This window comes from Pleurodeles waltl, chromosome 4_1, assembly GCF_031143425.1.
Source record: "Pleurodeles waltl isolate 20211129_DDA chromosome 4_1, aPleWal1.hap1.20221129, whole genome shotgun sequence".
NCBI classification, from domain to species: Eukaryota; Metazoa; Chordata; class Amphibia; order Caudata; family Salamandridae; genus Pleurodeles; species Pleurodeles waltl.
In genome coordinates, this window is record NC_090442.1 from 136,906,878 (window position 1) to 136,932,905 (window position 26,028).

Genomic DNA, 26,028 nt, shown 5'->3' on the forward strand with positions numbered 1-26,028 from the left:
AGTGTCATCTGTGATTGACATCATTCAGAATGACGTTTCCCTTTTACACCACAGACAAAGTCAGCTGCGTTCCATCATGCAGTTGGACACTACAGATTCTGAAAAACAGCTGCGTTCCATGGAAATATATTAACAGTAGTGACTTGTTTGCTGCTTTTAACTTATCCAGGGAACAAACAGACAATGGCTAACAGAGAAGCAAGTTTCACCATGCTTCATATAGAAAAGTTAGAAAAGTTGCCTTTCACAGTTGCAGAGAGTCCATCGACAGTATGGCTTGTGCATGGCACTATAAATCTGCCCATTTCCACCTCTCGTTTTACAAAATGCTTGAAACATCTTGCCGTGGGCAGATACAAGCTGTTAGGCAATAGCTATATAAAAGAAGAGTGGGAATTGACCTTTGAATACAAGTGTTTTGAACAGCGAAACAGAGGTCTTTCTTAGCGGAAGCCAATTTGAGACTACTGTCAGTCACTCAATGATTTGACAAAAGGTGTCCCTTCATGATTTTTGCAATGCGGGGGTTACAAACTTGGCCTGTTTTCTGAAGAGTACTCCTGTCCCTTTGATCCGTCCGGCATTTCATGTACTTTTGAATGGAAGTTATGTGGTGCTAAACAACCAAAGCTGTTGCGGTATGCAACCAGGAATTGCCTACGTAATTTCAGTCTCTAAGATCGTAATGTGTTGCGCACATGTTTTATTCCCCCCCCACACCAGAGATAAGAATAGCAAAAATGTGGCTTCACATTGATATTCCTAATGTAAATTATGACAAGTTGAGCAGACTAAAGGCTCTACTGTTCCAGAAACAAGTTCCGTTGACATCGGCTAGAGAGACGTATGCTCTCCAGATAGCAAGATCATCAGCCGAGATACAATCCCTATTGTCCATTTCTTTAAGGCTGCTGGGTCTGGAATTGTGTCCATCTTTCAGATGGTCTTCGGAGTCATTCCTTCAGCCATCCATTCACTCTTTTCCAGTGTGTTTGGAAGCTTCCCTGTGACTTTGGCATTGATCTTTGGGATACTGCTGCTGTTGTTCCTGATACGCAGTGGTTGTGCCTTCCAAGCTAAGCAAGGTGATGAAGCTATTACCACCAACCCAGCTGTGCCGTGATCGCATGGTATAGTCCTTTGGTGCTCCATTGCTGGAAGAATTGGAGCATGACTGGTCCTTGTGATTCCGACCAGTCCTTTGTGCAACCAGTCTTTCTTTGCACCTGGTGCCTGTTTGAACATCTACCTTTGGTGTGCCTTGCTGTTCCACCTGTGCCTCCTGTGGACAAGGAATTGCTAATGCTCCTGATGAGGGTTCATTCACAGTTGTGCCTCATAAGACTGAGACTGATTCGCAAGGCCACTTACGACCTGCCCTTGGTGGACTGTCTGGCTCCTTTGTTCACTTTGGATGGTGCTGCCGTCGTGAGGGATCCTGCGTCTGAAGCTGCTGCTCACTGCTGCTCCATGGACCCGTCTGCCAATCCTGTCATCGATCTAACATCTGCCGATGTGGCTTCTTTCTTGAATGCCTTTCCTTTTGATGGCTTCAAAGACATTCTTCAAGATCATGACTACTGTTAAATACATTTGACCATTGACCTAGTCTAAAGTTTTAAAGTCTGCCAACTTAGCCTTTGACCTGCTGTGCTTGTCATGGTCAACATTGTGTCTATTTATATGTTTTAGCTATTTTTAACAAGTTTTTAATTGGATTTTAGCTGTATTTTAACATGATTTTAGCTTGTTTTAGTCCAGAGCATTTTAGCGTGAGTTCATGCACTTTCTCTGGTGTCATTAGTATGGTGTCATACTTGTTCTGGCAATGGGAAGGGTGTAGTGAATCCTATTTGGTTTTTATGGGAATCAGGAGTTTAGCTTAGCCTTTGGCATGCAGACCCGTGTCCCTGTCACCCAGTGACTTTTAACCTACTTAGCTTGATCTGTTTAAGCACATTTATTTGATTATTTCTTCCAAGATGGCTGTCATGTTTATAGTTAGGAAGATGTTTTAGTTTCATGTTATCAGTGCCATTCTGTAAAGGCGTCACTATCAGTGTCAAAGATAAATGAGATACGTAGGTATTCACATTATGTACTTTCCCACTTTTGTGTGCCGTGCCAGTAACATAATGTACCTTTTCAGGAAATTGTTTATATAATTGCCACCCCAAGCATGCCTTCTTATCTATTGTTTGGGAACATACCTGCATCAGGGGTCCTGCCAGATCTGTATAAATACATCTCACACAGACAAGATAATCAGAGAGATTCCTACAAGATGCTACTGACGCTGTCTATGCTACACATCGCCTTGATGCTGACCCAGTCTTCGTGTCCCCATGGAGCCTGATCTAGAGACCTCATTCCAAGGTAAAGCAGGTTGGGGGGGCTCTTCTCATGGACATGGTACTGGCAGATTAGGTTTAACATACGTAGCTAGGGATTGGGTTCATCATGCTAGGGTATTAGGGCCTACTTCATATCTATTTCACATTACATGCTATTGCAAGATGGTGGGGGTCTTTGAATTCATGGCTCTCGTTTTTATCATTCTGTTCCTTGCATTGTTTATTATCCTAATCATTGCAGCCCATGCAACTTATCGTAGATTGCAGTCTTGTTAATAAAACCTACTGAAACTTTGCAGCATCTCCTTCATTATCTGGGTTTGACTGAGACATGTTGTTCATGTGAGAAAGGGGTAATCTCTGTTTAACCATGAACTCCCACAGATGTCGCACTTTTGAGTCCAAGCGTAAAGGCTGCTACAAATCACCTTTTACTGTTTGGCTTTTCGGTGAGGTACTGCTTCTGAGCCGGCAGGGTTGGGCTGACAGTTGCGACTTGTTGTAGGATTGGCCCAGTCACCTACAAACATAAGTACTGTCATCCTTAAACCAGCAGTCTTGCCTAGAGCAAGTGTCGAACTACGACAAGGAGTCACATAGTTTGAAATTGTTTTTCTGTGACATCCCTTGACGCACCAAAAAGTTTACAAAAGTTACGACAAAAAGGTCGAAGCTAGTCAAAAAATGACCAAGGGTAGCTCTTCTCCAGATCAGAGCGTGGTGCGGAAAGAAAAGAACTGACGTCAGCGCGCGTGGTGGTGCCTATATATGCCAGTGACGTCATCACGGCGAACACAACACCAATGACGCACGCGGAGTTGACCGATGCCAACTGACAGCGCACAACGATACTGCTTGAAGAAAAATCAACGGATCCAGTCTGACGCCTGGGGAAATTCTAAGGTAAGGAATCTGCAACTAGGAGTCTCTATCAGATGATATTGTATCTTACAGGAAAATAAGTAAATAGAAGCGATTATAAAATGTTGTCACTGGATTGTTTAAGTTAAATTTCAAGATGGCTTGCAGCAACAATAGCTTTCTGTCATGCACAAGGTGGAAGGCATCCGACACTGAAAGTTAAAGCCCATTCTGCAAGACACATGGCTAGCACTCTACTTTTAGAGCTGGAACATGGAGGAACACGCACTCCTTAGTGAAACACTACTGCCTGGAAGCAGTCGCAGAGATGCAATGGTGGGACAGGCGGTTCTTCACTATCTATTCAAGTAAGGTAAGCCTTTTAGGTCGAGCCTAGGCAGCGCACATTGCTTGTCTGAAAGACCTGCTGCATTCATTAAAAGGACTTAGATCCCACATGCTGCTTACCATAGATTGACTGCTGTGTCCCTCTTCTTTGCTGCCTCCTAACCTGTTCGCTCAGCCGATATGTCACTTCCGTTCTTGGCTGATGAGCACCAGCCAAGTACAAGTTCCTTATGCTTTGTATTGTTTATCTGTTGCTTGGGGGGAACTCGTTTTTTAATTCTTTTTTGCCTCGGCTTGTGTCCTGATGTATGTTTTTTTGCCCCGCTTGCTTGCCACAACACTGCTTGCTTGCCACAAGAAAACTGAGCGTCTTCCATGTGTAACTGGAATACAAGATGTAATTAAAGCGCCATTGTGTATACACACCATAGCACTTTCCCCTCACATCTCAACCACCGTGCCCACGCACTTAACCTTTGAAATCATTGACAGTTCTAACCGAGCATCTTCCACAGGAAGCTGAAATGCAAGACGGAATTAAAGCGCCATCGAGTATACACACCATAGCACTTTCCCTTCAAATCTCAACATACTCCTGCAGCAAGCGAAAGTCTCCAAAGTACACAAACGTTCTATGATGTGTTGACAATCAAGATCTGTGCCCACTTACTGACTTCATACTTACCCTCTCAACCAGAGAAGACCCTCCACCCCCCAAATAAACCTAGCGCTAAATAAGGTCAGTTAACTAACAAGAACACCAAATATTTCACATAGTGCAGAAACGAGAAAATGGGGTTGGGGGGTTCATTTTGAATGATATTTTTATTATAGTCCGTTGACAGCTCTTCAGTCTCCCTACAATTGCCATTGCTTTGAGCTTAAAGGTCAAAGCAATATATATATTCCTGCCGCACTTGTCATTTCTAAGCTGTACATTACACCTTTTCACTATTACCCAATTTATTAGCTAGGTGGTTGAACGAAACCAGTCCTATGTGCACTTAGGTGAGTGCTCGGCAAATACCGCCAGACGCCTACTGCTCAGAAGGCGGGCAGCTCATGTCTAAAGCAGGAAGCTTATTTTTTTTTGGCGGGCCGACTCAATGTTCACTTCTCTGAGCAGACCCCATGAAGAGTTTTCATTATGCACAAACCGTTCTTAAAAGCTGGTGTTAGACACAATTACTCCTTAAATTAAGATTAAGGCTCCCCGTTTTCAATTTTTCTTATATTTTCAGATAAATAAAGACAGAAAACATTGTGTTTTCTGTCTGTATTTATTTTTAAAAGCAGAAAAATACAGATACTTGTGATTCTTGCGAGTACCTCTCCATGTTTTCCTTCATGAATTCCAAAGCAAGAGCTGAGCAGATAAAATATGAGGAGTTAAAAAACAGGATGGGATTTCCTTAAATACAGGAATATATTGCATATAATGCTGATATCTATCTGTGGGTGCAGTGTTTTGTTATATTACCTGCTTAGTTTTTTAAAACGTGACATACATCAAAGTAGGAGTGCATGCATGCCACTTAAATAAAATGTGGAAATAAACCATTTTACAACTGCTTGTATTCCCAAAACACAAAAATATGGATGAATAACGATAAATTGGGCAAAAAATAAATATGGATAAATACAGACAGGAATGTTAAAAAAAATTCTATACCATAAAACCGGGAGCCCTGATTAACATACTTGAGGCAAATACATTTTTGGAAATAATAAAATAATTTCCTAGCGATTGGGCTCATCGTTAATACACAGCTTTAAGTTGGAAGGGTTTTAGTCGGCATATTGCCATTGTGTTTTGCTAGTTTGAAGGTCCCCTTATTTCTTGCTAGCATGGAAGGTCATCAGGAGCGGCCTCAGTGTTAGATCAACTAGAACAGTTCACACCTGAATACAATGTGACTGATGTACTGGTATGTAAGAGTGTGAGGATGTTTTGCACAGCGCTGTCTGTGAAGAGCTTTTTATGTTCCCTTCAGGCAGTTTGGTATGTGCGATTGTATAGCCCTGTGCACATTCCTGTTGTACTTTTACAGCTCATGCTGCATTGTATGTGGAACAAATGAGACACGTGGCCATTCACTCACACCGTCTAGCGATCCATGTGTAGACAAACCACATAACTCAAATCACCAACTCAATTAGACAACACACCATATACATCCAATCCACACCACAGAATTCCACATCTTGCCACAAAATTCAACACCACACCACCATATAATTAAACTCCACTACATACCACTCCAGAACACAAAATACCATTCCACATAATTACACTCCATGACACATAATCCACTCCACATAATTCCAGTACACTCAATACCACATATTTACTATCCACATAATTCCACTGCACACCATGCCACATAATTCCCCTACACAAATCCACTCCATGCCACACAATTCCACCACACTCAATTCCGCAACTAATAATTCTAAATCAACCCACATAATTCCACTCCGCACCACATTCATTCACTCCACTCTAAACCAAAACACATAGGTATAACACATTGTATTATGCAACGCCAATAGCTCTAACTCTCACAAATAAGCTATTCCATAGTAAATGCGTGTTTTCTCATACTCTGGAAAAATCGATTGGAAATGTTAATAATGCTTGCTATTTTGAGTCAAACATGTGACTCTATGAAAGATCCAAGGATGGAGAACAGTGGTATACCAGTGTTGGTATGTTTCACAGACTGAAATGCGACCCACCATCTTCCCTGGAGAAGACATTTCTACTATGGTTTTGTTTCCACTGTGCTACGAAATCAGAGGTGTGATCTACTCTGGGAGGGGACGAGTCATGGAGCACTCTCACCTCACTGGCCGAAGTTCGGACCTTTTATAATGAGCTGAATGTATTAAAAAAAGTGGGCAGTAGCTGAAGCCCTTCCTTATGTAAGTGCCACGTACTGGTATTTCAAGTACTGAGGGACTCCCATTATGGCGAAGAGGAATGACTCAATGCTGGAGAACTTTAAATAGTCATATCCTTATCCTATTTTAATTGTCTTGGTATCTTTTTGCTCATTAAACTTTTCTCTATTTTTTGTAGTTTAGATTAAAGATTTACTGTGTATTCTTTAATTTAAAATTATTGGATTGCGTGAATTTAACACACATTTTTCTAGAGACTGCCTGCTACCCGCGCCACAGCTACCAGCATTTGAGCAAATTCCATTATAACTCTGTAAGTTGAAAGGGGTTACTTTCTCCCAAGTTAAGAACCCAATTTCTGACATTTACAAATCCACACTAGCCTCCCTTTGTCTTTGGTTTGAGCTCTCTCTGTACCAGCTTTCATGGGACGTCCCCATGGCCCTCTCAGATGGCTTTGTGATGCAGTTTTATACTCAGATTCCCCTCCCGTTTCTGGACTACAAATAGCACTTCGAACTGTTCTTGCGTTCTCGTTTTGTGCCTCAAACAAATAACAAGCGACATCATTCTTGGAGCCAAGATCATAATTAAGTTACTTATTGAAGCTATTTCAGATGGAGTCGAAATGTAAAGAAACAGAGGTTACTACTGCAAATCCAGATCAGATCACTACATACCTGATCCCTGTTGTTGATGTTAGAATATGGTAACTGCCCCGTCATCAGTTCATAAAGGACAATCCCAAAGGCATATACATCAGATTGAAAGCTGTAAGGATTTTTATCCTGCATTCTAATTACCTCGGGGGCCTGCAGACATCAAGGAAATTACAAATGAAAGTATTAAGATAAAGCAAAAGATAACACTTATAATCTCATGTGGTTTCCCTAAAATTATCATATTCTTAAAATCAAGAAGTGCTACAGACAATCGTCAACAACTGAGGCAGTGCCAAATTCACCAAAAGTATCGCAGAGGTCTGCAGTTTATCAAGCTTTAAATATATCATGTGGCACTTACCACATTATCTAGTACTGTTGACTTTTTGTAAATCTTGAATTTGTATTTATACTGTTATTACTGTATTCCAGTTCAATTGGTCAAATACTTTAGTATCATATTAAATAATTTCTAACTCAACAGCACATTGTGCATGGACCTATCATGGCTCACATTCAGTTCCACCTATAATTGTGATATGCAATTTAGGAGTTGCTACATGTCAGGATTGAGCTGCATAACAACCACAGGAGCTTCTATCACTATCTAGGAGCTGGTGATAGGGAATGATCAGCTTTTACTGCGTCTTATACTGATGTACTGATCATGTTAACAGACAAAGACCATAGGTCTGTGGTGGCCCCTCTAAAGAACAAGTTACTTACATTCGACAACGCCTTATCTGGTAGAGACTCTATCTAGCTGCAGGCTCTTTACCTTAGAACAATCTGCAAGCGTCAGACTGGATCCAGATTTTTTTTTTTTTATTGTCTTTTTTTACCATTTTACATGAAAAACATGTAGAATAAAACACATCTCCAACAGAACATTGCAGCAATGTCTTAGATACACATGTAACACACAGTTTTCATGAAATGCCAAGACTAGACCACACCAGGAGGTGATGATCACACTCCATCACATTACATCTTACGGTGACACGATCCGGTCTGCGAGCTCAACTGACACACACAATGCCAGATGATATCCAGGAGGGAAACATAGCAGCTCATTATCTTCGTGCCAATCCAAATTCCCACTCCCAACTAAAGGGCCTGAGTCTTTGCATCAGGGGATACCTGTTGGGGAATCCCCGTCCTCCCATTCCAATCCCTCCAAATGGTCCCCCATCCCTCCCCAGATCTCGAGGTCCTATTCCGTGTTCTTGTCTGTCCTCATCTTTATCAGCCTACACTCCTCAGCCACAGATCACGCCCACAGGTCCGAAAGCCATTGTGCAATGGAGGGGGTTTCGGGCTTATCCTTTGAATCACAATGCGCCGTCTGGCCAACACCAGCCCCAGCAATACAAATCTATGTCCCATCTTCCTCCCTGATTTTGAAGTTGGTAGAACCAGGCACCAGTGACCTCCCTGAGTGCCTGCACCACTCCAGCTCAGTAGGCCTCTACCCTTTGACATCCCCATGTCATGTGTAAAAAATGTGCTTCGGTCACATTGTATTTGGTACATTCATCTGTATGGTCTGGCAATATTCTGTGTAGACATTGCAGTGTAAAATAAGCCAGTAATAGCAGGTAATAGAACTGAGTGAGCTCAAAACAGGCATTACTAGCAGTGTCTTTCACTTGGGCACATGCAGGTTTCCATTCGCTATCTGTGAGTGGTTCATCCAGGTCTGCAGTCCAGTTATTGCGGGTAGGCACTATGGATCAAGAAATTTTAAGCTAGAAATAATCCTGCGTGCCTGTAGGTGGCGTTGACTTGCGCGTTGCCTGTATTGGCACTACCGCAGCGCATTGTCAGTTTCTTTATGCAACTTTCCACACCAGATGCACGAAGCCACAAAGCACACTGCCCCCTGCTGCGTGAAGCTAGGTCCCTTAAAGGGGGAAACAACCCATCACTCTGAAATAGGTTCACAGAGCTAAGAGGACGGGTGGGTGGGTAAAAAATCTGCGGCTAGATAGAGTCATTATCAGATAAGGCATTACCGAAGTAATGTAACTTACTCATCTGATAGAGACACAGATTCCTTACCTTAGAATATATACCCAAGCAACACCTCCCCAGAGGTGGGACAGTGACATGGATTTAAGCTAGAAAATCCTATAGGAAAGAGAAGTCAAAGAGCCCATCTCGCTGGAACGGACTATCCAGGCAGTAGTGCTTCCAGGACAGGTGTTCCGCGAGCTAACGCAATGGTCGCAGTCTTGTCTCTGGTGGCGTGAGCTTGCAAAACCTCAGGAGGTTGCTTTTTGGCCAATGCGTATCAGATTTTGATGCAGTGGACTACCCATTGTGACATGGTCCGCTTCTGCAAAGCCTTTTCTTTTTGGACTCCAACATACCCCACAAAGAGTTGATCTTCCACCCTGAACTCTTTTGTGCAATCAAAGGAGAACAGCGCTCTTTTTGGAACAAGCCAATTGAGTCTCTCCTATTCTTTAGCGAATGGAGGCAAGTCATAAACTGTAGGCAGGCAAAGTAACCACCTTTGGTAGGAAGGATGTACCAATTTGCCTGGATGGTTATTAAGATACTGAGGCTGAGATGACAGGCCTGTAGTTCGCTGACCCGGCGGGCAGATGTCATTGTCCTAAGAAAGGCCGTTTTGTGTAAGGAGCCTGGCAGGGAAGTTGTGTAACTATTGGAAAGGAGCACACATTAGAAATGTGAGGACTAAGTTAAGACCCTACTGTGGCACAATGACAGATGCAGGTCTTATAACTAGGCGGAGTCGCTCTGACTCCTGAAAACTCTGGGAAGCGTAGAAATCGCTTAGGCACAGGCTCCAGCACAGAGCTAGGCCTTGAGTGCCAATTGTCCCTCCTCTTGCCAGATGACTTCTATGGACATGGTACAAGTTGAATTTCTCTTTGACTCTTCGCTCTTCTTATGCTTGTAAGACTTACCGGATTTTCCCTAGGACCTCGTCTGTGACGACAAGCGCTTGGAGTGGCTCCATGAAGATTTTGGGACCTTCCTCTTGACCGAGGTCGTGAGCGTTGTGTGTCAAGTTTCAAGAAGCTTTAGGGATCACTCCCTCCAGGCCTTGGGGTGCAAGGAGCGGCAATTGAAGCAAGTCTTGGCATCGTGGATGTGATCCAAACACCAGAGGCACACTAAATGTGGGTCTGTCACCGACATCTGTCGGTGACAGGTGCCACAGAGCTTGAAGCTGACTTTCCTCGTTAAAATTTCCTGACACATCAGGAGACAAAGTTTAGAAAAAAGCTTGAAAAGAAGTTGAAAAAGGGGTCAGTCAAAAACAACGGGGGAAGCTCCTTTCTGAATCTGTGATGACTGGCGCAGAAAGAAATGATCTGATGTCAGCGCACCATGACACCGCCTACCGGCACGGCAGGGGGTACTGCACACAAAAAATATCTAGGAGTCAGTTCAATGCTTGGGGGTTATTCTGTGGTAAGGAATCTGTGGCTAGAAATCTCCATCAGGTGCATTAAATCCATAGGGTTTGATGTGCGTGGCTTTCCCTCCTGGAACTCTATCCTGATTGGGCCTGCTCTCTGGGACACAACCAACAAGACACAGTTATTGCAATGGAATTCAATATGGTGGTGAAGACTGACACCTATTTACAGAGTAAAATCAAATGCAGAATTAAAGGTACTTCGCTGACATCCTTATTACACATGCTTAAATCCAGGAGAGTGCAGGAGAGACAGAACATCATGTCAGAGAAAAAAAGTGTATTACCTAGGAACTGCACAAGTGGTGAAACCATAGTAGCAACAGAACTTGTATCAAAACTATTACTGGCACTCTGGAGGAAGCAGTGAAATAGCACTTAATGAGGCAGCCCTACAAAAGAAAGTCCAGGAGAAGGAGGATTGGCCCACTTGTAGAAAGATGGAAAGAATATCCATGAATCCAAAGTTCATGTTTGCCAATGGAGGCTTTAGTACTATAATCTGTCAAAACAGTTGGCAGGGAGACAAATAGCATTCTTATCTAAACCCAGATTTGGTGCTGGATAAAGGTATAAAGGGAATCTGTTGCAGTGGCCCTGCAGGGCAAACACACAGTAGCAGCAAAGGGGCAAGGTGGGGAACTAGTTGTAGTAATGTAGCTCCTAATGACTGCTGCTGGCTAGTTTGGTATCAAACTTCTCAGCACAATAAATGCACACTGATACCAGTGTGCACTTTATGGTAAAAATACACCCAGAGGGTATCTTAGAGATGCCCCCTGAAAACATACCCGACTTCCAGTGTGGGCTGACTAGTTTTTGCCAGCCTGCCACACACCAGACATGTTGCTGGCCACATGGGGAGAGTGCCTTTGTCACTTTGTGGCCAGGAACAAAGCATGTACTGGGTGGAGGTGCTTCTCACCTCCCCTGCAGGAACTATAACACCTGGCGGTGAGCCTCAAAGGCTCACCCCCTTTGTTACAGTGCCACAGGGCATCCCAGCTAGTGGAGATGCCCGCCCCTCCGGCCACTGCCCCCACTTTTGTCGGCAAGGCCGGAGGAGATAATGAGAAAAACAAGGAGGAGTCACTGCCCAGTCAGGACAGCCCCTAAGGTGTCCTGAGCTGAAGTGACTCTTACTTTTAGGAATCCTCCATCTTGCAGATGAGGATTCCCCCAATACGATTAGGGATGTGCCCCCCTCCCCACAGGGAGGAGGCACAAAGAGGGTGTAGCCACCCTCAGGGCCAGTAGCCATTGGCTACTGCCCTCCCAGACCTAAACACACCCCTAAATTGAGTATTTAGGGGCTCCCAAAACCGAGGAAGATAGATTCCTGCAACCTGAAGACAAAGGTCTGCTGACCTGAAGCCCTGCAGAGAAGACGGAGACGACGACTGCTTTGGCCCCAGCCCTACCGGCCTGCCTCCCCACTTCAAGAAAAACTGCAACAGCGACGCATCCAACAGGGACCAGCGACCTCTGAAGCCTCAGAGGACTGCCCTGCATCTAAAAGGACCAAGATGCTCTCGAGAACAGCGGCCCTGTTCAACAAAACTGCAACTCTGCAACAAAGAAGCAACTTTTAAAGACCACACGTTTCCCGCCGGAAGCGTGAGACTTTCCACTCTGCACCTGACGCCCCCGGGTCGACCTGCGGAAAACCAACACTACAGGGACGACTCCCCAGCGACTGCGAGCCAGTGAGTAGCCAGAGTTGACCCCCTGAGCCCCCACAGCGACGCCTGCAGAGGAAATCCAGAGGCTCCCCCTGACCGCGACTGCCTGCTTCAAGGAACCCGACTCCTGGAAACCACACTGCACCCGCAGCCCCCAGGACCTGAAGGAACCAAACTCCAGTGCAGGAGCGACCCCCAGGCGACCCTCTGCCTAGCCCAGGTGGTGGCTACCCTGAGGAGCCCCCCGTGCCTGCCTGCATCGTTGAAGAGACCCCCTGGTCTCCCCATTGATTCCTATTGAAAACCCGACGCCTGTTTGCACTCTGCACCCGGCCGCCCCAGTGCCGCTGAGGGTGTACTTTCTGTGCCTGCTTGTGTCCCCCCGGTGCCCTACAAAACCCCCCTGGTCTGCCCTCCGAAGACGCGGGTACTTACCTGCTGGCAGACTGGAACCGGGACACCCCTATTTCCATTGAAGCCTATGTGTTTTGGGCACCACTTTGACCTCTGCACCTGACCGGCCCTGAGCTGCTGGTGTGGTAACTTTGGGGTTGACTTAAACCTCCAACGGTGGGCTACCTTGGACCCAACTTTGAACCCTGTAAGTGTTTTACTTACCTGTGAACTTAACATTTACTTACCTCCCCCAGGAACTGTTGATTTTTGCACAGTGTCCACTTTTAAAATAGCTTATTGCCATTTTTGCCAAGACTGTACATGCTATTGTGATAATTCCTAAGATACCTGAGTGAAATACCTTCCATTTAAAGTATTGTTTGTAAATCTTGAACCTGTTGTTCTTAAAATAAACTAATTAAAGATATTTTTCTATATAAAAACCTATTGGCCTGGAATTATCTTTGAGTGTATGTTCCTCATTTATTGCCTGTGTGTGTACAACAAATGCTTAACACCACTGTCTGATAAGCCTACTGCTCGACCACACTACCACAAAATAGAGCATTAGTATTATCTCTTTTTGCCACTATCTTACCTCTAAGGGGAACCCTTGGCTCTGTGCATGCTATTTCTTACTTTGAAATAGTACATACAGAGCCAACTTCCTACAGTGGTCTTGATGGTTAATAACTGAAGAGGACAGTTGTGCAACGGCTTATGAGGCACGTACATCAGGAAAGTGAGGACCAGGTTTAGGTCGCATTGGGCATAATGAATGGCCTGGGGGGAAATGTGTTGCAAACCTTTAAGAAATCTTGTTATAACAAATGACATTAAAATGGAAGCTTGAACCGGCAACCACAAAAATGCAGGAATGGCATAAAAGTAGCAACTAAATGCGCCCAGAGCAGAGCCCTGTTGGGCCAAAGAAAGAACAAATAATAGGAGCATAATAGGATAAAGGCTTCTTGATAACGCACCATGCCACAAATTTTTCCCATCTGGAGGCGTATACTGATTTGGTGGAGGGACGCATGGCTATCAGAATAACATCACAGACTTCGAGAGGAAGGTGATAGGCTGTCAACTGTTGCTCCTCAATCTCCAAACATGAAGGTGCAGTGTGTGCAGGTTAAGGTGCAGAACCCTCCTATGCTGCTGTGACAGTAGATCCTCAAAAAGAGGCAGCTGGACCGGAGGACCAATACTTATGCTCAACAGCCTGGGGTACATGCTCTATGTGCCCAATCTGGTGTCACAAGAATAACTTGAGCATGGTCATCCCTGATCTTCTTGAGAATTCTGGGCAGGTATAATATTGCCGAAACGGCATACAGGAGGCCGGAGCTCCACTCAATACGAAAAGCATCTCCAGGCGAGCGCTGCATTGGAATCTGCTGACAATGCACGTCCTCCGCAGTGGTGAATAGATCCACCCAAGGCTCTCCCCACTCTTGGAAGAGGCCTTGCACCATCTAGCGATGAAGATGCCATTCATGATCTGCTAGCAGTGACAGCTGAGCTTGTGTGCCCTAGTGTTCAGAGAGTCTGCCAAATGTTGAACCACTTGGGAAATGCCCTGGTGTTCCAGCCATGACACCACCCTGCCCTGCATGATGCGGTACCACCTGGCAGTGGTGTTATCGGTGAACACCTGCACTAGCCTTCCCTTGATGGAGGGTAGAAAAGCCTACAATGCCAAGCGTCTCACCTGAAGGTTCAACAGGTTTATCTGGAGCCCAGACTCTGCTGGAGACCAGAGCCCTCTGATTTGCACCTCCCCCCCATGGCTGTTCCAGCCCAAGAGTGACTTGTCTGTCACTACAGTCAATTCTGGCTGTGGAAGGGAGAGGGGTCTTCCCCTGACCTAATAGCAGTTTGTCAGCCACCACTGCAGGTCTTTTGCAGTTCTCTCTGACATCTGGACAATGACAGAGATTACCGTGATGCTGCCCATACTGGAGATTCAAACCCTCATATGCCAAGGGGCATGTGTTACCAGCAAGAGAGAGAAGGCTATGAGGCCCAACAGCTTCAGAGTCTGTCTCATCAAAACCCAGGACAGAGGCTGAAACATCGATATCATGGCCTGAATAACCTGGACCAGCCACTCAGGAAGAAAAGGCCAAAACTGCACCATGCCCAAAACAGCTCCAATAAAAGGTAGCCTCAGAGAGGAAGTCAGGTGTGACTTTGGCACGTTGATAGAGAACCCCAACGAATGCAAGAGCCTTGCCATTGTTTTAGATGTAGGAGATGACTGTCTGCCCGAGGTGCTGGTAAGGCCACAAACTGAAAGTGCTTGTGGCCCACTACTAACTGCAGGTAACGTCTGTGAGCAGGCTGGACAGGGATGTGAAAACGTGTTCTGCAAGTCAAACGCTACCAGGACAAGTTACTTGTCTTGAATATCAATCGTTCTTGTGGATACTCTATCTTCCTACAGTTCCTCACCTCGCGTCTGTTGCAGACAACAGAATGAATCCTGAAAAGTTAAAATTGATCTCCAGTGCCAAAAGGTGGCACCAAGAATCTGACTCCATACCAGCACCTCCTCAGTCATGACTTTAATGAGCCATATATGGCATCGTTCAGCATGCTGATGTCACTTTCTGCTGGGTTTTTTCAACACCAATTGGAATCTTATAACCAAATGCGCAAGACTACTTAAAAGGGTCTGTGGTGGGTTAGTGAGGAATCTGCATGTAGAAAGAGCATTTACAGGAACAACCGTTACTGATGGTAAGTAACTCATTCTTTTGATTGAATATTAAAGCTGTAGATTCCTAACCTCCTGAATCGATACCCAACCTGATGCACAGTATGACACATCAGGAAAGCATGAGATTCTGAATCACTTTGCCCTTCTTGGAACCAACACAGACAATGAAGGGATGATCAATGAGGTGATATTCTCTAGTCCTTTCAATGTAGATACTGAGAGCACTGCAAAGGTCCATTAGTGTGAAGTCTTTCCTCCTCCAGGGTAGAATGGAGTCTCACTTAAAAATGATGGCAGAGTAAGAGACTGGACAATGGGGAACCACTTTTGGAAGGAAGGAAACCCCTGTCTGAAGTACCAGCTTGTCCAGGTAGAACATAGCAACATTGCCTGTAGCTCGCTGACATGATGGGCCAGTGAGCTGGCAATCAAAAAACAGTCTTAACAAACAAATCCATAAATAACGAGGGGAGTACCAAATTCAAAAAAGGTGAAGGAGGGAACACGTAAGGCAACCCTTTAAAGAAACACATCACAATAGATGACTTGAACAAGAATGGCTGATTCAACAAATAAGAAAAGCTGTCAAATACCCTTTACCAGCGCCCAACGCAAAGCCTTGCTGGGCTACAGAAAGCATAAGACGCAACACATCAGACAAATGTGCTTCGAGGAGGTTCATACTTCCACAGCACAGCAAGAAACAAAACTTGACAATTAACCAGATTACAAAAAATATGGTGGCAGGATGGTATATTGCCAATATCATGTCCACCATCTCCAAAGGCAATGCAAAGGTGCTCACATTGCTAAGTGCAATTTCCTGGCATAAAGGTAGAGGCTCTAGAAGTTCGGATGAAGCACCTGCCTGTGTAGAATCCATTTTGTTTCAAATTCCATATTGTGACACTTAATAGGAGCTAGCAGAATGTCTAAAGCCCTTAAGACTGTGCTGAATTTGCAGTCACTGTAAGGCCATAAGAAATAAGGAAGTCACAAGTGTATGTGTCAAACTGCATCTTTGCTTTGTTCGCAGGTTTCCTAAGTGAGTATCCAAATATAAATACATTCCTACTGATGATAAATGACTGCAAAATTGTTAGGGAATCTGGATCCAACACCTTGCCTCAACGACCAAGCACAGGGGACGCAAGCCCACATAAACCTACTTGTAATCGCACCACACTGCAGTCATCTTGTCTATAAGGACTGACTGCAAATGAACAACAAGAATGTCTTGAGGGTCATACATATTGACAAGGCTCAGCAAGTTTAAGAGCAGTCTATGCTCTGCAATTGAATATTGGCCTTTGATTTCCATGAAGTTGAGAGAACACCTCAAACCGAGGGAGGAGGTGTCCGCCACCACCTCAAGTCAGGTTTTATCACAGCACCCATCACCAAACCAGTCCGGAGCTGCCACTGTGGAGATCTAAATAACCTCAGTCAGGACACAGGTGAGTACAAATGTAAATGGTGACAATGCTTTAAGGTCTGCACATGAAGAGATGGCCAAAGTAATGGGGCATAGTGAATGCACAGCACTTTTAAACTGTCTGTACGGTGTCCGGAGATAGGTGCTGGCCTGGTAAATTCACCCTGCCACCGTGGGTGAGATAGGCGCGGTCTGGAAGAATATCCCAGATTGGTAAATTTGGCTACATAGAAGGTACCAAAGCGCACAATTGTTCCATAACAGATCTAAAGATGTAATAAAAGTTATTTTCATACTGTCTTTATTCTTCAAATTCGTTCAGAATTCTCATGCACATAACAATATATCCAAAGAACAGCAGCTGACACTTGTTTCGTCATTGGGAATTGTTCAAGGCTGTAATGTTCACTATGATCCAAGCACAGTCTTTGTGCTTGTCGTTTGAATATGGACACTAATCTATGGGCTTATCATGGCCCTTCATGCACTTTAAATACTTGGAAGATGTACTTACATCACCTATTAACTTCATGGTTCACCTATGATACAGCAGTTTGGCTTCTCTCCTACTTTAGAATCCAGTCCTACTGGGGCTCTGGATCATAGTGAACATTACAGCCTTGAACATCTGTTATTGAACATTTGTGTGCTTCAATACCATCTGTGTAACTAAGGACACCCGCGAGTGAAGGGCTCATTGAAACCAGAGTCACCACTGAAAACTCATATGTTGTGTTAAGGTGATTTGTAAAACACACTAGGATTCAGGAGGGTATCCTGATGCTGAGCAGATGTGAGTGTAGCCAGCCTAGGACTAAGAGTGAAAAACCAGGTCTTCTGCTTCTTGTGGAATTCAAGAAGTCAGGAAGAGGCTAGGACGTGTAGCGGTAGGTCGTTCCACTGCCTAGGAGCGATATAGGAGAAGGCTCAAACACCAGATCTACTTTTCTGAATGTGTGCAAGTAGTCCAGTTTACTTGTGACTAAGGCATGGATGATGGTTTTCCAGGTGCTGACAGGGTGTCATTTGAATATATTCCGCAGTATCTTCAAGGAGTGGAGGCATGAGGCAGTGACATTGACTTGGGTGGTCATGTGATTCTGCAGCAGATGACAATCCATAGATTCTTGGTGTAGTTGGTGGGATGGATGTTTGTTCTAGCTCTGCTGACCACCAGGTGGATCATCACAGAGATGGGTTCTTGACGAAGATTATGACTTTCGTCTTGTCCGTGTTCAGCTTCAGACAGTTCTACTTCATCAAGTCAGTGATTTTGTCATGCATGTAGAGAACTAGGCGTCTTGCGCCGCAGATCATTCAGAATAAAGGAGGTGCCTCAGAAGCTGCAGGACTGGGAGGGCAAGAAGGTGGGCCAACTGTGAAAGAACCCCAAATTGTCCTGGACTCTGACAAGACAGGAAAGGCTTAAGGGCGACCGTGTACTAATCCATCCCAAAGAAGAAAAGGAATTCCATGGGTTGGAGGTGAAAAAGCTGATGGAGAAACAAAAATCGAAAAGCAGATACAGCATGCTGCAAGATTGTCCATCACCAGCAGTCGCAACCCTGCGACCAGCAGAAAATCATCAAGGAACAGAGACACATACATACCCCATCTGCTAAGATAAACCAGTGACATGAGCTTCAGGATGACATGTTGCGTCAAAGTATGTGAGTGGAGTCCACTACAAATTTTAGGAACTGTCTTTGTGAGTGCAGGATTGGTATAGGAAAATTGGTATCCTGCTGTCAAGCACCACCATCCAGTCTCAGAACTCGAGGACCAAGGGGACTTGTACAATAGATAACATCTTCATTTTCTCTGTGTGAAGAGAAGAGTTTGAGACATGAAGCTTCAGAATGAGACATAGGCACCCTGCTTTTTTCCACTATAAAAGGAAGGGAGTAACTCCCTTCCTTGGAATCACCCTACGCATTGAGCTGTATTGCCCCTTATTTAAAAGGAAAATAACCCCTTGCAGGAGATTATAGGCATGGTCAACAGAGGGTTCAGAGGAAATAGCAAAGACTAGGGGATTAGACTTACGAAAAGGAAAGGCATATTTGCTTTCGATGATTCAAAAACACAAAGGTCTGAAGTGATGACTGCCAGTGAATAAGACCTTCCAACAGGACATGTGCTTCCTCGACGATGGGCTAAAACTGTTTGAGAGGAGGAAGACTACTGCAGACCTCTACAGCATCCTTTGGTTACCACATACTCCAAAGCTACGAAAAACTGGTTTGGATATTGAACAGTCTGGGAGGGCTGGCCCTACTAATACGTTGTTCCCACAAATAACCTTTACATTTCCTGTATAGCTGGAAACCAAAAGGTGGAGGTCGCTGAAGAAGCAGAAGACAGTTTTTCCCCAAACAGCCAAAATGGCAAGTGCAACTCCAAGACCTCAGCCGCCTTGCATAGAACTGCCATGAAAGAGGTAGTTTATTTTGTTAGGGGACTAGAAAAACAACCAGATCAAGTTCTGAGGAAGTGTCCAGGCCATGGACGTTCTTTAAAGCTAAATAAATATCTGCATCAGAATTGGATGAAATTGTTTTCCTGCTCGTTGTGAACAGTATTAGACCACTAAATAAATTAAAAAACTGATTGAGAAATCTCATGCACATTTTAATGCTTAAGACACAGTCTCGCAACCTAGCTCATCACTTATGTTAGCCTAAGCTTTGCACCTTGACCACAATGTCCTTGGTCTTCAGAATTTTGGGCGTTTTTAAAGGCTGGGTCCAAAGTCAGTGCAAGTCGATTCATAGGAGGTGGTGCCACTGGTGCAGACACAACTAGTGAAACCTTTGGTGGTGAAGCAGTGCTGATTAGTGCCAGGACGGTGTAAAGAAGCTTTGCAGCATTGACAGAAACAGTGGTTTGCAGCACTGACAGATGTAGAGCATGGACAGTCAGAGGAGAAATGGATGAGCACACAAACTAACTTAAGCAAGGTGGATGGGGGTGAGGGCACTGGGACCTGAACAAGACCAGGAGCACTGATTATCCTAATGTTCATTGTGGGCTCAAGTCAAGAAGGTCTTCTCTTTCTGCTCCTCGATGGCTTTGGTGAGAATGAGGTAGCACTTCTCACAGGCCTTGTAGACATGCCCCAAGCATCAGAGACATACAAAATACGATCCAATATGAACATGTCTGAAATTGACATCTGCTTGTGATAGGATCGACATCTCATAAAGCCTTACTCTTTTGAAGGTGCCATGATTATTAAATGCAATGCAAAATAAGGCTTTTTAAGAAATACATTTGTTTGGAGAGCGACTCTTGATCTCTGAAGTGTGCTAAAAAACAGACTTCAGCACACTGGACTGCACCATATATGGCAGACTGACATCATGTTAGAGGAGGTGCTGCAGTAAAGGTGGATCCATGGTGCCACCTTTTGGCATTGGACAGCTATTTCAATGATTCTAGATTGCAAAATGTTAATGCTCACTCATTCAACATAAGCCGCAGATGCTGACTGTGAGGGTTTCTGATTGGAATATGCAAGTATGCATCTTGATGGTAAAAAGATACCTATTAATCTTACCCCTGCATGCCTGCATTGCTTGTTGAAAAAAGATTATCTTGAATTTCTCTTCATTCAAACATTTATTTGGAAATCAAAGGCCTACAAATGGCCTTAATATCTTACTTTTGAGGGAATAAGGACATGTCTTCAATCAAGGTATTTTTCTCTTTCTATTCACAAAACTGTCTATAATGCTGCTTTATGAGGCAGAGCTATGCCCAATAATGTCGATGCGCACCCTTTCATAGGAGGTCCCAACAGCAGGTAAGGGAACTAGGAGAGTATTTAGCTTTCTCCATGACTTCCAAATGGCGTGCCATGTAGGACATGACCTGCTGAATGCATCTGAGGTCACTCTCATTCGGGACCAATAAAATTGAGCGACTCAGACAGGTCTCCCAAGACAGCAATGTCCTCCACTGTAGGTTACGAGATGCCATCCTCAGGCTCAGCCTCTTTTAGACCAGCGCAGGTTTCCCACGTCCCTTGCCCTTTCTCTCCTTAGCAGCTACATGGGACATTTTCAAGGCTCCAAGCCTCCTTGACTACCATCTCGTTCTGCCACTGAACTTGTGGCCAGGCACATCCACTAAAGCAACCCTAAAATCTCCAGGTGGGACTAGAGCTCAACCTCCTTTCGGTGACCCTCAAGGAACCAGAAATCTCCCCATCACCACTCAAAGGGAACCAGTGCCACTGGGTAGTGACTCTCACTGTTGTCTGCTACAACCTGGTGGAACACATTAGGGATTACTTGCTCAAAGGACACCAGAAGACACGTAACAGTAGTCATATTGGCTTCTGTGTCTCTTAGAGACTCCACAGGCTGTCCATAGATGATGACTCACTGCCTATTGTTAGGCATGTGGGCTTTTGGCACCACCTCCTTGTCACCCGGAGACACTAGGGTAACCCCTGCACTAACCCTCCTCCCCAAGAGCTAGCCAGCACTGGTGTCTGCCCACCCGTGCGGGGCTGCGCCCTCTTGGGCCATCTGGGGTCTCCCTTAATGTGTCCATAGATATAGCACTCACGACATTTGGGGTTAAACTTCACTGAGTTTTTTTTTTCAAGGAATCCACCCTTCTTCTGGAGAGGTTGGGATTCGGTATCCTTCCCCTGAGAACTGTTTTAAAGCGTTTAGATGACTCCTTGTTTTTATTGTTGTCTTCCCTCTTCTTTCTTCCGTTTTTGACCCTGTCCACCATTTTAAGAATCCCCCCAGATACCTTCTTGTGGACCCTAGTGCTGAGCATGCAGTCCTCATCCTTAGCAAGCTTCTGCGGGTCAGTGAGCTCACTATCCACCAGGTATGGCCCAGCTCTGTAAAACAATTACTGAACATGTGCTCTCTGGCTATCGGAGTGTACAGCCCGTTGTAATCATTCATACCACTGCCCTTCACCTAAACATTTAGGGGGTCATTCTGACCCCGGCCGGCGGCGGTAGCCGCCGGCCTGGCTGGGACCGCCAGAAGACCGTACCGCGGCGGTCATTCTGGGTTTCCCAATGGGCTGGCGGGCGACCGCCAAAAGGCCGCCCGCCAGCCCAGTGGGAAACACCCTTCCACGATGAAGCCGGCTCCGAATGGAGCCGGCGGAGTGGAAGGTGTGCGACGGGTGCAGTAGCACCCGTCACGAATTTCAGTGTCTGCTGAGCAGACACTGAAATTCAAAGTGGGGCCCTCTTATGGGGGCCCCTGCAGTGCCCATGCCATTGGCATGGGCACTGCAGGGGCCCCCAGGGGCCCCACGACACCCCTCACCGCCATCCTGTTCCTGGCGGTCGAAACCGCCAGGAACAGGATGGCGATGAGGGGGTCGGAATCCCCCATGGCAGCGCAGCAAGCTGCGCCGCCATGGGGGATTCCTCAGGGCAGCGGAAAGTCGGCGGTACACCGCCGACTTTCCGTTTCTGACCGCGGCTGTACCGCCGCGGTCAGAATGCCCAAAGGAGCACCGCCAGCCTGTTGGCGGTGCTCCCGCGGACCCCGGCCCTGGCGGTAATTACCGCCAGGGTCGGAATGACCCCCTAAGTGCCTTGCAAAACTATTCCACAAAATCCACCCAGGCCTATTTCAGAAGCTTCTGGCCGTGCCTGCATTTCTGCCTATACGTCTCAAGGGTGTGACCATACGTCCTGACAAAGGTGTCCTTCATGAGAGCATACCTTATTGTGTCCTCTTTTCCTAGAGCCAGTAATGGATCCCTCCTTTCACTGGGAATATGCCTCCAGAGACTGGCTCCCCAATCCTCCTCAGGGATCCTGTGCATCTCCAAGGCAATCTCATATACCTCAAACCACTTGTCAATGTCATTCCACAACAAAGTTAGGCACTAGGTCCTTTGAGATGTTGACCCTCCTGTCTCCACTGGTATAACACTGCCACTATTGCTGCTGGGCTCTAAGAGCTGCTTGGCTTTTAGGTCCAGCTTTTGTTGACTCACCTCATATGCCAGAAGAAATATCTTCTCTAGGGCCAGTTTCTTTTTCTCCAGGGCACTGTCGGCCTCAATATTTCTCTCTTCTGCAGTTCTCTGAGGGACTGCTTCCTCCATTTTGAGTTTGGCCAGCTGCAGCCTGAGTTCTCTTTCAGCTTTCCTGTCCTCAAGGTCCTCAGGGGCAGGTTATGACCAGACACACTGCTCCAAGCCCTTACAAGGGATCTTACTCCTGAAGGCAAGTTCCCCTAAATTTCCTCAGGGTACTGCAGCTAAGGGCCTGTGGCCAGGCCCTCTTTCTCCTCCTCCTTTGAGTCCACTTCCTCACCAAGGCCATTCTCTTCTTGCCCCTCTGGGGTGATCTGTATCCTCCTCAAAGTCTGAGAGCTATCTGGAGGTTCACCTTGGTGGCAACCCTTTCCACATTCAGCCCTATCCTCTTGCAGAGCATCTGCAGATCTGCCTTGTTGAGGCTGTCAAAGCTGACAGCTCTATCTCCATTGTAGCAAAAAAGATGTGAGGCAAGATACATTTGGAAAAAGGAGTTAAATCAAAAAGTAAGGAGAATTTAGAAACAAAGAATTGAAAATGATGTCAAATTATTTAAATTCGATTTTAATAATGCACAAAATTACTGAGTGGCTCTACAAAAAACACAAGTAGTGAATCCCACTACTGAACACCACTGTAAGAAAATGGGTTATTGTTTTTTTTTTTTTGGAGGGGCGATGGATGGAGAGCCTTACTCATGCAGAACCACAATCCTTGCCAGAGTGAACCACACAAGTCATTTGGCATGACACAAAAGCAGGCTTAACTGAGAGTCACTGTGTAAAGTATTTATGCAGCACACAAACAGTAATAAAGTGAAAACACAACGAAAGACAAATCCCAAATCACTTTAGGAAAATAGAGAAAATGTTAATAAATAAAATGACATCAAAACTAATAAATCTGATCAGTAGAATCGAACTAGTGAATTTTAAAAGTTTTTTGTGAAAAATAACACCTAAAAGATCAAAACATCAACAGTGGGTATCTAATTGTACAAGTCCGGCACAAAGTCAAAAGTTAAGACTAAGTGCAATCGAAAGCGGGCTGGATATACAAGGTGGATTCAGCCTCGTACTAGCTTACCTTTGGACTAGAAGAAATTCTTAAGCAACATTCTTGAGAGGGTAAAGGTCTGCAGAGCAAGGCAGCCGGCAGTGTCTGAGGAGGAGACGTTGTCATTGGGGAGCCAGTGGACAGAGTTGCAGTGAAGATTTCTATGTTCAGACTATTTTTTTTCTTTGGAAGTCAAAAATCGCCTTCTGGAAAAAGCTGCAGGCTGCAGATGATGAGGGGTCATGAGGCTGGATACCTTTGCCAAGAGGTCCCGCTGTACAGAATTTACTGCTGTGAAGAAGAAAGTAGCTGGATCTACCAAAGAATCACACAAACTGGAGATGCAGGTTTGACAGATCAACAAGCATGGAGTGCCTGAATTTCTGTTGGTTAGAAATTCACTTTTTGATTTAAAAAAAATGGCCATGTTCCAACGTTTTGGGGTAGGCAGGAACAACACCTTCAAGAACTTGGGGGGCACCTTTTGAGGGGTTACGGGTCTCTCCAGCAGAAGCCAGGTACAAAGTTCAAGGTCTCCGGAGCTTATGTCCCTGTACCTCGCACAGGAGGCCAACCAACTAGTCCTCAGTGTCAATCTGGAAACTCCTGGGTTCAAGCAGCAAGGCTGGCCTCAAGTTGGAGGGCAGTCCTCTTGGGAGGATCAGGAGGGTGGGGTCAATTGGAGCCTCAAGCAGCAGGGCAGTCCTCCGCTGTACAGGCAGGCCTCAAGCAGAAGGGTAGTCCTCAAGGGGTCCAAAGCAGTCCTTCTGAAGTTTCCACGGGTTCAGGAGTGTACTGAGGAGTTGGTCTGAGGGTCCAATGTTTATAACTGGTCTCAGACTTTGAAGTGGGGGAATCTTCTAGGCTACCTCCATATCTAGCTTCGGAAAGTTCCGTCCTTCCTCTGCCAAGACTCCAAGAAGTCTGGGGTGACAAAAGGCTAGTGTCAGGTTCCTTTGTGTGTGCTCTGGAGGTACCATTTTGAAGTGTAAGTGGGCAAGGAACAGCTCTGTCCCCAGATATCCTGCCAACACCTAGTCCCCTTTTTTCTTATTGTCTGGAGAGAATACCCAAAGCCCAACAACTATGTCAACTTTTTAAAAGTGACATTTTCAGAATTGTGACTTAAAATCCAATGTTACCATTAAAGGGGATTTTAGATTACAGCTCCTTTGAGTCCCAGCATGACATTTCTATCTGTTCACAATCAAAGGTTAGCATTTATTACATGTAATAAGGTAACTCAATGGTAGACTATGGAAGATGTAGCCCTTACTGTAGTAAACATGAGAAAGGAGTTTTTCACTCCTTGAATACATAAAGCTTAAAATACATTGCCTATCTTTTATATATAATGCATCATGCCCTGTGGGCTATTTAGGGCATACCTTAGGGGTGACCTATATGTATTAAAAAGTAAGGTTTAAAGCTGGCAAAAGGTTGATTTTGCTAGGGTAAACTGGCAGTTTGAAACTGCACTACAGGCTGCAATAGCAGGCTTGAGACATGTTTGAAAGTGCTACTGCAGTGGGTGGCACAATGAGTGCTGCAGGCCTACTGGTAGCATTTAATTTACAGGGCCTTGGTGCATGTAGTACCATATACTAAAGTTTTATAAGTGCATTAAAAGTGCCAATCAGATGTAGACCAATTTTACCATGTATAAGGGAAGCGAGCACAAGCACCTGAGCACTGGTTAGCAGTGCTGAAGTGTAAGGAGTCCTAGCACCAACAAAAAACGATTCAGAAAACAAGGGGGGTGAGGGTGAAGGCAAAAGAAATTGAGGAAAGACCACACTAAGAATGTCAGCTCTAACAGGGCCCATGTAGCTCTGAGGGGCCAAAAGGCACACCAAAGGAAGCTGGTTGGCATCTGGAAAATTTCCAGCATGGCTTCCTTGAAGGCTGCTATCTGTAGTTTAAAGTCAAACGATGATGGATCCTTTCAGTTTTGCACTTGCAACCTCTCACCAAAGTTTGAGAAGTGAGATGGGTTTGAGTCCTGTTAGGCTTTATTGTATGTATGGAGTGTTTTTGACTTACTGGAAAACTTCTTGTGTCTGTGACTGAGAGTAACTTTGTGACTTGGAGAAGGACCTTGGTTTTGAATGCAACCTC

General features: G+C 45.2%; 1 protein-coding gene across 2 annotated transcripts in view; it reads right to left on the bottom strand.

Moving 5' to 3' along the window:
* Positions 1 to 26,028, bottom strand: part of BRAF (B-Raf proto-oncogene, serine/threonine kinase) — a 603,403-nt gene that overhangs the window by 97,639 nt on the left and 479,736 nt on the right. For both annotated transcript variants that reach the window (XM_069227907.1, XM_069227906.1), the window contains exon 16: positions 7,148 to 7,279. In XM_069227907.1, the coding sequence (XP_069084008.1) occupies positions 7,148 to 7,279 (132 nt within the window). The remainder of the gene's footprint in view (positions 1 to 7,147; positions 7,280 to 26,028) is intronic.